The sequence below is a fragment of the Mytilus galloprovincialis genome, chromosome 1, assembly GCF_965363235.1.
Source record: "Mytilus galloprovincialis chromosome 1, xbMytGall1.hap1.1, whole genome shotgun sequence".
In the NCBI taxonomy this organism is placed as follows: Eukaryota; Metazoa; Mollusca; class Bivalvia; order Mytilida; family Mytilidae; genus Mytilus; species Mytilus galloprovincialis.
Genome location: NC_134838.1, coordinates 114,083,018 through 114,098,339, shown reverse-complemented (window position 1 = coordinate 114,098,339; position 15,322 = coordinate 114,083,018). Strand labels below are relative to the sequence as shown.

The following is a 15,322-nucleotide window of genomic DNA, read 5'->3' as shown; positions in this document are numbered from 1 at the left end:
ACGGTTAAGAATAGCCTTCACCATATTTTTGCGATGTTGCATTAACTTTTGCCTATGTGTCGCTAAATTGACCTTTCGTTCCATTTTTAAGTATCTTCCTAATTCCTCATCTGTACAAGCTGTATCCCTGTTCTTCCCTTTTATCCTGGCACAAAGCATAGAGCAAACTCCAAGTAAGGAGTATACTAGCACAGTGCTAACTATATATTGCATGGCACCTTCTTGGTCGTAATTATCCGGGAAGCCATCACCATCACTATCCAAACTTGTAACGTTTATTGGTGCCAATGTAGAATTCATCCTTTTTTGAGATATACGCTGATGAATTCAAAAAGAAAATTCCACATCAATTAAAAGAAAAAAATAGTCCTATTCCAAATTAGCATGGAAGGTGCCAATATCAAGTGTATCGTAATAATATCAAAAACATGCAGAATATTTACTGAACACCTTTCAAAACATCGCAATGTAAAACGCTATATTATAATCAAACCATTGTTCTTGTAAAATTTGAAAGTATATATACACACCCGGTGTGCAACACCTAGATGTATTTAGACTATGTTCATTTGATTCGTTTCATTTTATGAATTTCACATAAGATTTCTTTTCACTGACTGCTAAAATATTCTATTTAAAAAGAAATAAGTCTATCTAAGATACATCAGCATTTATCCATCCATGTCGGTTTTCATAGTACCAAATGGTCTATACAATATGAACGGACTCGTATTAAAACAATTCCATGTATATATCACATGGTTTGTGATTGTTATCACGTCTGACGTATTACTATTGTGTTTATCATCTCTATACTATCAAGAAATCAGTTCATATATTAATTTCCTTATACACATTTGTAAATATATATTGTGCATTCTATTCAATATTAAATTTAATAAGAAAAAACGTTTTAAAAAACCTTTGTTGAAGCTTTTAAACAAATGTTGGTCTGATGAACCTTTTGATATCTCAAGTATCTCTTTTTGAAAACTAACTTGAATAAATGATTATATGATAATGAAATAAAACTCGTATAAAGTTCATTATCTTTATACGGTAAATGTACTTACAACTGTTAAGTTATTATAAAAATCAAATTTCAACTATAACACATAGGAAGTTAATTTAAAGGCATGCCCTGCAAAAAAATCTAGATTTGATTTATGTCCATTTTTTTGTTATTTTCTCCTTTTTAAAAACTACGAGGTAGAGAACGATAATAAAAGAAACGCTTTTGAAAAAGTAAGAAGATACACAATGAGACAGATGGTTCAACGGGAACCATCATTGAATCAGAAGAGAGAAAAATCTAGCAGTACCATGAACATAACAAAACAGCACAATCAGACAAACAACATACCACTACATACACTTCTATAGACTGAGCCCAACCGGAATCCATGACTAATTCTAAGTCATTGCGTGTAATTCGATAATGTTTTAATCGAGGGCAGGATTAGACTCCATTTTCACACTATAGTGGCAAAATCGCTTCTTGTGGCATCAAATCAATCAAATCAAATCAAAGTTTTATTTATTGTCGATACATAGTAAAGAAAGTAACACAAGCTCTAGTGAGCTTTTAAAATCGACATTATTATAAATTACAAACAACATGCAAACAAAACACACATATTAAGACAACAAACAAAACACACATATTAAGACAACAAACAAAACACACATATTAAGACAAACATAAAAGCATGAAATAGAAGTGATACAAAAAATTAAAATGACAGTATACGAAACTGCATTCATATGTGAATGTATAAGAATTTTTTTATCGGTGAATGAATTGATGCATATCAATACAAAAGGATACTTTTCGACAAACTTGGATCTTAAAAGGAAACATATAAATTAATAATTAAAACTTCCCGTCTTATCTTATTTCAATGATCTCTCTTCCGGTGAAGTCATAATTGATTCTAGTTTCACATATATAAATATTTCCTAGATGACACTCTAATTTAAGCTTGTGGTTATACATGCTTCCGCAGACTAGTATTCGGTAAGAATTTCATTCTAGGGTTTAGGGAGCTACCATTTGATTTTTATGGGGGGGCTAGGATGAAATTTGAAAAAAATAGGCAGAACAGGAGTTTTGAGTAAAAAAAAAGGCAGGCTGAGACGCTTGCAAAAAAAAATGTCAGGACGACAATTTAGGTAAAAAAAAGTCAGGATAAACTAAAAAAAAAAAAGGCAGGACCGAACAGAGTGAAAAATAAAAAGGCAGGACAGAGATTACAGCTAAATAAAAATGCAGGACAAAATTTTTCATCCTAGCCCCCCATAAAAATCAAATGGTAGCTCCCTAATGAAATCTTTATTAAATGACCATCAATAGTAAAAGTCAATACTTTCATCGTTTTAAGCTGGTTCTATTTAAAAATGTAAAATTATTTCTGCTACATTGCGAAAGCAAAAGATAAAAACGATATGATTCTAGTGAAAAGGATTTTCTTCAAAAATGGTTATATATATCATCTCCGTCCGAAGTGAAGGTAAACTATAAAAAAAAAATATTAATCAACAAGGTAGCAATTTGTTCGAGTGTGATGGTCACCCGTGTGTTTGACCATACAAAGAAAAACAAATTAAATTTCCCGCTTTGTTATACTTCCTCTTCAAATCCAAATATAAACTATGACGTATGTAAATCCCCAGTTTTTATCTTGTGGAAGTTCTTACTTTCGTTTTCGTTTTCTACGACTTTTGGAAAATCTTACAGAAAGTGCCTAATTTAATTTCAAAACAACTATTCAATTTAAACAAATGAAGGTAAGTAAACTTATGGTACATTATTTCACCGATAATTTGTATACAATGTACTTGTTGACAGATTGAGAGAAGTTGTCGAAAGGTTAAAATCATACATTAAATGCATGATTACCACTGCTCAAAATGACATTCCTAAATCTACTCTTCCCTAAGCAGGAATAACATTATTTTGTATCACCAATATTTTGTTCTTTATACTTTAAGATTTGTTTGCATTAGTAGCAAAGTGAAGGATATAAACCAACGTCAAATATATAAAGACTTTGTGACCCAGACAATTTAATAGTCCAGTGCAAGGGGCATTCTAAATATAATTATATGAAATTTAAAAGGAAGATAAAAATAACAATTGAAGTCTAGCGTTGGATATGAGGTACACGGAAGGGTATTGTGGCAATGATTACATGTATATACACAATTCTTCTCTAGGAACCCCCCCTTTTTTTTTACTATCAATGCACTTGAATGGGGACATATGGTTGGAACTCCCCATCACTTTATGCAGAGTTTGAAACCCCTTTTTTCAAAATGGCTGGATCTACCCCTGTTCAAAACTGATCCCTATCTGGGTTGCGTTCAATATCGTAGCGGCTACGTAGTGTTACGTAGATTTTGACTATTGAATGTGTAGCTATGGACTAGTTGTTACATAGATATTGTTAGCAGCTACGTCGGCTACGTAGATGCTACGATATTGAACTCAACCCAAGTATAACAACACGAGGAATACGTCATACTCATTGATCAACATTATAAGTGATCGAATGGGAATGTAAAAAGTCTTTTTTCGCAATGAGAAAAGACGCCGAATTTAGAGATATTTAGAGTACTATAAAATAGTTGTATATGGACAATTCGTGGCAGTACCCCCTTTCATGTTGTTTGTTAAAGATACATACCGAAACGAAATTTTGCCCGGTCTTTGAAAAGTAAGCCATCAATCTCTCTATAAAAGAAGATTGCTATATACATCTCAATAATTTTACATGCATTTATGGTAAGCATTTTTCAATCTAACGTATCAAAGGAAATTATTTCAACTTTTCAGTTTTAGAACATCGACTAGACCATCATATTCTGTAATTTCTATCCTCCTTTCTGATGGCATCGTCACCAGGTGTTCGTGTGTTTGATGTACCGAAAGATGCTTCAGAAAGAGACATCAAAGTTTATTTCAGTAACCCGCGGAATGGAGGGACTAAAATCACCAGAATCTATTATCCTCTACAGGGAAACGATGCAGTGGTTTTGTTTGAGGGTGAGAAAGGTGAGAGACAAAAAGCATAAACAAAATCGGTGTGACGCTTATTAAAAAATCATTTTACATATATGTTATATTATGTTTCAAATGAGCTCACTTGGTTAGGGGAGGGTTGGGATCCCGCTTACATGTTTAACCCCGCCAATTTATTTATGTATGTGCCTGTCTAAGTCAGGAGCCTGTATTTCAATGGTTGTCGTTTGTGTATGTGTTACATATTTGTTTTTCGTTCATTTTTTTTTTACGTTTGAATTGTTTTACATTGTCTTATCGGGCTTTTTGTAGCTGACTATGCGGTATGGGCTTTGCTCATTGTTGAAGGCCGTACGGTGACCTATAGTTGTTAATGTCTGTGTCATTTTGGTCTTTTGTGGATAGACGTCTCATTGGCAATCATACCACATCCCCCCCTTTTTTTTTATATCACTTGGGTTTATATAGTTGCAGGCTCGACATACCTTATTGGCCGTAAGCTGTTCTCATCAATTTGTCTTCGTTGATATATAAAATCTAGTATAACCACTCCACATGTTTATGTCTTAGCTACATTTATATTTTATTTTGATCAGCTGAGGAATTTTATTTCGATGAAAAATATCTTCAGTATTTTCTGTTTAATGTATTCACAATGTGCCAAGACTCGCTTCTTTAAAGCCGTATGTATAGATATACTTGTCTTTGGTTATATACGGTAAATCGACCTTATAATTCAACTATCAATATATGATAAAGGTTGTATACTTCAAAAAGCATTTTAAGTCCGCTATTCAAGTAGTACTAACACCATAATCAAAATATTCATTTTTTTTACAGTTAATCCAAAATTATATCAATTGGAACATGTGTTGAGGGCACGAAAACTTAGGGTTCGACCTTTACAAAGACAGGTATGTTTAGTAATAGTTGACAATAGTATAGTTATATAAATTATAAGATTACACAGCATCCCTACAACAAAATTAAACATTAGAACACACGAACTTATTGACTGGTGTGCCTTCTCTCATTTTTAACTCACCTGACCAGAAATGTCGAGTGTCTATGAGATTTTCTTTTCAATTGGCGTTCATCGTTCATCGTCCATTTACATAACTCGAATAATTCAAGCTCTTTCAGTGTCCGATTTTTTCCAACATGAGGTTGATGTAGCCTTCGTAGATCAGCGGAATATAACGACTGAATTATTCGGGTTACCATTTACAAAATTCTTCTCTAAAACTACAAGACAAATTAGAACCAAACTTGGCTACCATAATCATTGGGGTATCTACATTTTTTTTTACTTTAAAAAATATGCCCGATGATTCCGCATGCCAACCATCGCGCCGACATGGTATAAAACAGAACATGATAGTACATTTGTAAAATGCATCTAATGTGTCTATTATATTGAAAAGCGATATCAATAGAGAAAAATTGACAATGGCAGACATGTAAAGATGAGATCTACTTCATTCTTGAAATCTGGTTCACGGGTGGTTTTGATTAAGAGTTATTGCCCTTAAAGATGTTCACTACGCTGTTTCCAAATAACAAGATTTTAAAAAGACTTTTACAAATTGATAGTATATAAATGAAGGAAGTATAAAAGCAGAAAAAAAATGAAGTGCCCGTTTGCGTGTTTTCGAGACAAAAAGCCATTGGACATTTAGCGGGAAATGATTCTCTCTCGATGTTTCGTACATTCAACCTTGACACGATTTCTGTCAAAAGTAAGAAAAAATAACGAGGAGTTAATAAGATTTTCAAAGATGGGTATTAAACTAAATGTAATAAAATTATAAAAAGAGAAGAAGGGATTAGTGGGTAAACGTTTCTAATGGCCTTACATGGATTAAACCAGAGGATTCCAAAAATCGATCAAAAACAAGAGGATCGAACATCATTAAATGTCGAATTTTATGAATTTCTTTTTTCTATTTTTTGGCTATGATCTTGAAAACTCATAGATACACAGAAAATTTAAATACTAAAAATAATCAACAAAACAAGATCTACAAATAAGTCAAATATGGCTGAAATTAGGAGTTAAGTTCAAAAGGGGCTGATAGGCAGTAAAGTTCGTTAAAAACTCCAATCATCAATTGATGTTGGACATGTTTTGTGGTTTGCTGAAGCATTTTGTTTTAAAAAGGAGCACATCTTTGACTTCAAATGAAAACTGTTGAGATAAAGCAACTAAAACGCATCAAAATATTATTTCGATAGCATTGAAATGTATACAATAACATTCTGTCAAAGCGTTTTTACATTTTAGGTTTTCTCCAAGGTAACTGTAGAACTAGGAAAAGAAATTACTTCGTTACTTGACAACGATCCAAAGTATCTAGATGACATTCAATATGATGGCGAGCTGGAGGTCATTGCAGAAGACAACTATACCATAACCGGGGATTGGTACCAGATAGAGTGGGCGTGGCAATACTTGGACGATGTTTGTAACAAACGTGATGACACTGTTGAATTCATGCCGAATGGCTTTGACCAGCATGCATACGAAACTCTACGAGGAAACAGCGATGACGGAGCTAATTTGGGGGCTACTTCCATCAAAAGTGAGGACGACGTACCGCTCTTACAATACCCACACCATACGGAACAGGCGTCCGATTTCAAACCTTACTGGACGGACTCAGACGAGAGACACAATGCTGAATCACAATTTATTGATCCATTCGCTTTTGATGATGAGGAATCTGGTTTAGGTTTAAACATGCTAGCTAGAGGCTTAGACATGCCACACAGTAGCTTTCCATGGTTAGAACATAATATGGGCAGGAAAGAACAAAAAGGCTATTCCGTTTCCCACCAAGACTTTCAAGACGTGTCATTAACATACGATTTTAATGTTTCTTCTTTGAAAATATCCGTCTTGATGAATGATCTTCTACAAGAGACAACCGATGCCATTGTAACGTCTGCTTCCGGCGACCTGTCAGCACAGTATGGTATATCCAGAGTTATTGCCCGTTCAGCTGATCCAAAGCTAAGGAACGAATGTCGCGAGTATATTGAGAGGCATGGCCAACTCAGCGTTGGAGACGTGATGCATACCAGTGCAGGTGGAGCCTTCGATAAAAAGGTTGGATTTGTTATCCATGCTGTTGGACCTTCGTGGCGAGAATACAGAAACGAGGAATCAGTCCATTTGTTAACATGTACCTATCTTAACATCTTCCAGTATTCTAGTAGTAACATGTGGCTGACAAATATCGCAATGCCTCTTATTGGTGCAGGTAATACCATTTTTATACGACCGCAAAAATTTTAATTTTTGGTCGTATATTGCTATCACGTTGGCGTCGTCGTCTGCGTCGTCATCGTCGTCGTCGTCGTCGTCGTCCGAATACTTTTAGTTTTCGCACTCTAACTTTAGTAAAAGTGAATAGAAATCAATGAAATTTTAACACAAGGTTTATGACCACAAAAGGAAGGTTGGGATTGATTTTGGGAGTTTTGGTCCCAACATTTTAGGAATTAGGGGCCAAAAAGGGCCCAAATAAGCATTTTCTTGGTTTTCGCACTATAACTTTAGTTTAAGTGAATAGAAATCTATGAAATTTTGACACAAGGTTTATGACCACAAAAGGAAGGTTGGGATTGATTTTTGGAGTTGAGGTCACAACAGTTTATGAATTAGGGGCCAAAAAGGGGCACAAATAAGCATTATTTTTGGTTTTTGTACCATAACTTTAGTATAAGTAAATAGAAATCTATGAAATTTAAACACAAGGTTTATGACCATAAAAGGAAGGTTGGGTTTGATTTTGGGAGTTTTGGTCCTAACAGTTTAGGAATAAGGGGCCCAAAGGGTCCAAAATTGAACTTTGTGTGATTTCATCAAAAATTGAATAATTGGGGTTCTTTGATATGCTGAATCTAACTATGTATGTAGATTCTTAATTTTTGGTCCCGTTTTCAAATTGGTCTACATTAAGTTCCAAAGGGTCCAAAATTAAACTTAGTTTGATTTTAACAAAAATTGAATCCTTGGGGTTCTTTGATATGCTGAATTTGAAAATGTACTTAGATTTTTAATTATTGGCCTAGTTTTCAAGTTGGTCCAAATGGGGGTCCAAAATTAAACTTTGTTTGATTTCATCAAAAATTGAATAAATGGGTTCTTTGATATGCCAAATCTAACTGTGTATGTAGATTCTTAATTTTTGGTCCAGTTTTCAAATTGGTCTACATTAAGGTCCAAAGGGTCCAAAATTAAACTAAGTTTGATTTTAACAAAAATTAAATTCTTGGGCTTATTTGATATGCTTTATCTAAATATGTACTTTGATTTTTGATTATGGGCCCAGTTTTCAAGTTGGTCCAAATCAGGATTCCATATCAAGTATTGTGCAATAGCAAGAAATTTTCAATTGCACAGTATTGCACAATAGCAAGAAATATCTAATTGCACAATATTGTGCAATAGCAATTAATTTTCAATTGGAGTTATCTTTCTTTGTATAGAATAGTAGTTGATAATATATGTTGGAAATTTGCCAGACATGAATATGATGTCATTTTCTATTTTTATTTGCCAATAACTTTATGTAAATAACTTCATTGAAAATTTGCCAATATAAAATGTTGCTGATGAAGCTTTTTTTCCTTATCTTATCTAAAATGTTTTTAGATAATGTATGTTGGACATTTGCCAGACATGACTATGATGTCATTTTCTATTTTTATTTGCCAATAACTTTATGTAAATAACTTCATTGGAAATTTGCCAATATAAAATGTTGCTGATAAAGTTTTTTTTATTGTTTTATACAATAAACAATGTATATTCACTTTTACTACCAACCAATCTTTACCATTCAGTGAAAACAAGCACTTTATTTTACATTTTAATATTTTATGATGTATTTAAAAGAGTAGTTATTGTTGCAAACTCCATTAGAAATTTGAATTGATATCAGTTTTGGAAAAAGGGAAACGGGGATGTGAAAAAAAAGGGGGGGGGTAAATTTTTCTCATTTCAGATTTCATAAATAAAAAGAAAATTTCTTCAAACATTTTTTTGAGAGGATTAATATTCAACAGCATAGTGAATTGCTCAAAGGCAAAAAAAACCTTTTAAGTTCATTAGACCACATTCATTCTGTGTCAGAAACCTATGCTGTGTCAACTATTTAATTTTAGATTTAAAAAGTTTGAAGAAGAAATCTTTAATTGATTTGTAAAATCTTGACATTTGTTTTGTGTAAAAAAAACCCATGTAATTTCAAAAATTTGATCACAATCCAAATTCAGAGCTGTATCACGCTTGAATGTTTTGTCCATACTTGCCCCAACTGTTCAGGGTTCGACCTCTGCGGTCGTATAAAGCTGCGCCCTGCGGAGCACCTGGTTATGTTTTTTTTTAGTGATTGAATTCAGTGTATAATGAGCAAAGGTATTTTATATACCTTTATTTTGTTAACGAATTTCCAACAAAAGTGTAAAGATGAATATAAAATAGTACCACATGGTTCCATAACTCAAAACAGATGTTAGGATTGTTTTTAGTGTTACAGCCTATATATACCGTATTTGAATTAAGGACCAAAAAGGTACGAATTATATTGATTCTGGGCAGTAACTTGAGTATAAGTCTAGACTAAGGGATTTCTATGAAATTGTAACACAAGGATTCATACCAAAAGAAGGAAGATTGGGAATAATGTGGTGGTTTCAATACCGTTTATAAATTATGAGCCTAAACAAGACTTTCTAATACTTTGTATAAATAAATTTATTTCTACACCAACTTTAATTGGGTTTAGTTGAAAGTTTCGAACTCTTATGATTCTTTAATATGCTCATCTAACCGTGTATTTAGGTTTTCGATTTTGTGCCCCATCTTTAAATTGGTCCACACTGAGGTTCAAATGGTCCAAAATTAAAATGTTTTTGATTTGATAATAAAAAAATCAGATATCTTGGTCCTTGCAGAGTCTAACCGTGAATTTAAATGTTTGATTTAGGGCTCCATTTGCAAATTGGTTTAAATTAAGGCCCTAAGGGTCCAAAATAAGAGTTCATTTGATTTCAATAAAAATTAAATTCTTTGAGTTCTTTGATATATGCCTAATCTGACCGTGTATTTATTTGTTTTTTTAATTTGAGCCCGTTTTTTAAATCAGAACGGTCAAAAGGGGCCCAAAATTAAACTTAGTTTTAATTTAAGAAAACAATCATTCTCAGGGTTCTTTAATATTCTAAATCTGAACAATTATATTTCTATTTTTTTTCTAATTTTGGGCTCAGTATTCAAGTTGGTTTAAATCGAGGTACAAAATTATACTTAACAGTGACATTTAAACTCAGGTTAACTGATTATTTAATTTGTTTACATGTGACAGTAGATTGTCGTTATAGTTTTTTCCCTTAAATTTGTAGACGTATTAGCGAGCGCAATTTTTTAAAGAAGCAACAAGGGTGAATAACTAAATTATGCTTATAAAATACCCGTAGAGCTTATGACATATATGTAAATAAATTGCGAATAATGAAAAGTGAAAAAGTTTTTCTATTTTTTTTATTACTGAACAGGTGGTCCGAGACCACAATTAATTCGTAGTGCATTTCTTTTTATTTAGAACATAAATGAAAATTAAAAAAATCCCACCTGCGCTTTCTCAATGAAATTTTTACAGTGTGTGTACTACTTTTGGGAAAAAATTATATCAAAATTGTAGAAAACTTCATCGGCTCTAACTCAATGGACAATTTTATTGTTAGGGCGTCTTGAAATCTTTTGACAGCTTCCGAAGAGCTAATTTTTAACCTTTTTCAGCTGAACCAAATCACTACTTTCCTTTAAAATTCTGAACCCAACTTTTTTTTACAGTGTAATTTCACCACAATTTTATTTACAATTTGAGGCATAAAACATGGAGAAATAAATTTGGAGGGGTATACAAAATATTGGCAAGTAACCCACTGTCAACACTAGGGACTATATTTAAAAGTACAACGAAAATCAAGGGACGACAATTGTGATCTCGGACCAGATGTTCGTTTAAAAAAAATTAAATAGAGTTATGAGCTAGACGCGACCATGTTTGTTTATGTGTCAGCACAATTTCCAAAAAATTCAAACATAATAAATGTCCCAATATATTAAGTTCTTGAAACAAATGCAATCATACACAGTCGTCTGATATTTCGTTAAAAACATTAATGCAAATATGTGAGTTTTTGGTTTAGTTTTGTTTTCAAACGATGTCTTAACAAAAGAACTTTATTGATGTATTTTTAGGTGGTGTTGGGTTCCCATTAGATGTCTGTGTGCAGGCCTTCTATGATGCTTTACTTTTATTTGTCATGGATCCAGAAAACCTTAATCACTTACAGGAGATACATCTTGTAAGTAATGACGAAGACAGCACGTGTTCTACTATTGTAGTTTTACGATCTCTGTTAGATATTGACCAAATAGCTACACAGGAAGCTGCAAAGGATCGGTATTTGAAACGCACAGCCGAGTTTGGTTTTAAGGCTAAAAATGTTATTATTGACAGAGAAGAACAATTGTTGAGTGTAAAGGATGAAGATGTGAAACGTGATGAACTTGAAGTAAAACAACCAATACCTGAGGTAAAACAGAGTGGTGATTTGAAGGAAGTCGAACCAGTCGTGGATTTAACCGATGACGAAACGATCTCACTCTCACCAAAGGAAACCACTGTCTCGTTCACCAAATCTGGTAGCAGTAATCAAGGCATCCTACGCCCGACTGAACCCGTCGCAGAAACCATTAAAGACGACACAGAAAAAACATCAGCAGTCCCCCAAGCTGAAACGGTAATAGACTCGTCCAGTTCAGACGAATCCATTCCTTTTGGCATGATTGATTCCGACGAAGATGATACCATACCAAGTAACAAGTTAGTCTCGTCGTCAGTAGATAAACACAATGATGAAAAAGAGTATAAAGTACATCATCAATCTTCGGATAATACATACTTCAGTGGTAGTTTCTCTGATAAACATGACACAAGCAACCAAGATACAAAGATCACAGGCAATGAAGACAAAAAAATCACAAACACTCAAGATACAAAGGAATTAAACACATCATTAAACACGCAACTAGATACAAGTATTGGTAAAACAATTCAGGAGGAAAGCAAAGACAGTTCGCTGACTTTTGACATCAGTGATCCGAAGGTAGTTAATGGTGCTATTGAAGATGAATTGCAGAAATCAGAAGACGGCACAATTAGTTCAAAAGATGAAACATCAAATGTGTCGCTCCTTTCAACATCGAAAAAAGGTCGTTATGACACGTCTCAAAAAATGTCAATGGACAATGGAATTGATGAACATTACACAAAAACACATATTTCTACGGAGATTGGAGATCTGCATGAAAACCATAGTGACAAGAATGAAAATTCAACGAAGACGAAAGATCTGAGTCCTGATGTCTATGAAGTGAAAGTTGACAACGAGACTACACCCGGGGATATCTCAGACACTTAGAAAATGTAAAATATAAACACAAAATGAATACTTATTGCACCCCTGCATATTATGATTTTCTTCGGTTATTGATTATATGACGTCGCTATTCAATATAAAATCATATGTATGACATTCTAAAAAATATTTAAAAAATTTAGAGTTAAAATTAGTAGTGTTGCAATGATTTCGAAAAGTGAAATTGGTAGCATTAAAAAAATGACAGAAAGCAAACATTTTATGAAATCACACACAATTAAAAAATTCAAATTCAAATACAAAATGTTTTATTTGACGTTAATTTCAGTGAAATTAGTATGAAATTCAAAACAGTGTAGCTGTGGCCATTGATTGACCCATCAAAATCATCCATTGACTGGGACAATTTACGTGAACGTTTGTCTGTAACAACCACTGTTCATGACGTACCTACGATAGACATTTAAACTGTGGGGTCAACAAAGGTTTCTTAACGCCTTTAATTATAAAATAATTCGAAAAATTAATCAGGAATAACCTTTGTGTTTTGATTTATATAATTGATATAAATCAAAATATCGTGTTATTTCTGATTAATTTTTCGAATTACTTTATTTAGGTGTTGAGAACCTTTGGTGACCCCATAGTTTAAGTGTATTTAAAAAGTACATAGTGAGCATTGGTCGTTACATACAAACGTTCACCTAAATTGTCCCAGTCAATGAATGATTTTAATGTGTCAATCAATGGCCACAGCTACACTGTTTTGAATTTCATACTATATGAATTTTTAGTTATGCATAATTATAATTCATGATTCATTTTCGCTGAGGGTGTGTTATATTTTTACATCTGCACAATTTGTAAAATGAGTTGCTTCAAATTAAAGTATACATTTAAGTTAAAATGTTAAATAATACAGCACGTTCACAAGTAGATATATATATATATATAATTTAAACCATCTAAATATGTAGTGCTTGTTGTGAATCAGGTATGTGAAAGATTTTAATACCCCATGCTACGAAGAAATTTTTAATATATAGTTTTAGCCCGTCATAGTCACTTTAAAAAGATAAAACGTAAAGTTTGTTCAAAAAGGGTTTTCTGGATGCCTACGCATTTGCTTTATATAGAATTGTAACCTTAATGAATATATGGTCACAATAATGAGAGAATTATCCCTATAGATGATGATGTCAATACCAAAACGGTCAAGAGTTAAAAAAGGTCAAAATTCGAACAAAAAATGCTTTCGAATTATAATCAAATACTACACATTGGATTTCGACATTACTTGGAACAAAGATAAGTAGAAATTAAGATCCCTGTTGGTTTTTAGGTCACGTTGCCACAGGTCAAGATCAATGTTACTTAAATAGAAATATATAAGACAATTTAATTGTCTTAAAGAAATAACAGAAAAGAAAAACTGTCACTTAAGTTTCCCCCTTTATATGATATGGGTACGTGGGCTATGTGAGCTTTCTCGCTAAAGGCCCATTATTTAATTACAAGTATCATTGATAAATGTCTTCATTGCTTTAAATTTGTTAAAGCTTCAAAATGTCTGCATTTCCTTTTATTTTTGAACAAATAAGAAAAATGCAAACATTGGTTAATACTTTCAAAACCATTTAGAGGAACACTATGAGACAGCAATAACACTGTTTATATTATCTTCTACGTACTTTCCATTTCAACCCCAAAAAAGACTGCTCCTGATAGTATGAATTGTCATGGTCAAGGTACATGTGTAGGGGTTAAATGGGTTGCGAATTCCATTATTGCCATCTTGCTGGGACATTTCAGGAATATTGCAACATATTTATGTTGCTTTTGCAGAACACTTATCGTTACATTCATCGTTCTTTCGTATCATGCGGTGCCCTATGTGGCCTTTTAATTTATGTACATTACATGTAAATAAATTCAGTTTCTGATTCCCATCACAACAAATGATATGAAAATCAGACTTTTTAAGACTTAGTCATATTTATAAATATATGTAACGTGTACATATAAACGTGTATTGTTGAAGCTTATTGTTGTCATCTTGATTGTAACATTATAAATTTGATGAATAAACTAGTCCTCTGTATGCAGTTATTTTTGTCGTTAGGTTGCTGTCTCATTGACGTGTGTCGTATATTTGCTCTTTTTCTTAGTAAACGCCTCACTCGATTTGATGTTTATGCTTTCAGTTATATCGTTTTGTAAATATTGAATGCGTTCATCGGTATCAATTGATTAATCAGGAAGCAGCTCGCCTTGTCTTGTATTATATTTGAATGGTTATTTGTTGAAATTGGGTGTTGATTGCCGGTCCTTCAAGTTGCTTAAATTATTTTATACCTTTTATATGGCATATTATATATATATATATATGGCATATTATATATTTGGTTTTCTATGTTGTGTCATGTGTGCTGTTTTTTGTTTGTCTTTTTCATTTTTAGCCATGGCGTTGTCGGTTTGTTTTAGATTTATGAGTTTGACTGTCACTTTGATATCTTTCGTCCCTCTCTTATATAGACATCTATCTTATACATCTATTTTTGAAGACGTTTAAATAACATCTAAGTGTTTGTCATATTTGTCCATCGGCTGCTGTCTTATTGAAGTATTCCAACTTTTTTTCCGTATATCAATAGACATGATAGAAATCAGTTCCATTAAACAACGACTTTTTATACGACCACAAAAATAAGCATTTTTCTAATTTCCAGACAATAAATTGTGGAATGTTGTATGGATCTCTCTCAGTCTCTGAAATTATACAACAAGTATACATACCACAACGGGATGGTTAGGATTGTCTTTTGGTGGTTATAGCTCAAACCG

General features: G+C 32.9%; 1 protein-coding gene across 1 annotated transcript; it reads left to right on the top strand.

Annotated features, from left to right (window-relative positions):
• The first annotated feature begins 2,670 nt into the window (after positions 1-2,670).
• LOC143052335 (uncharacterized) lies at positions 2,671-12,671 on the top strand. The gene is made up of 5 exons (XM_076225344.1): positions 2,671-2,787; positions 3,836-4,054; positions 4,862-4,935; positions 6,306-7,284; positions 11,295-12,671. Exons 2-5 carry the CDS (start codon positions 3,889-3,891, stop codon positions 12,518-12,520), a joined length of 2,445 nt encoding a protein of 814 aa, XP_076081459.1. The 5' UTR covers positions 2,671-2,787; positions 3,836-3,888; the 3' UTR covers positions 12,521-12,671.
• The last annotated feature ends 2,651 nt before the right edge of the window (positions 12,672-15,322 follow it).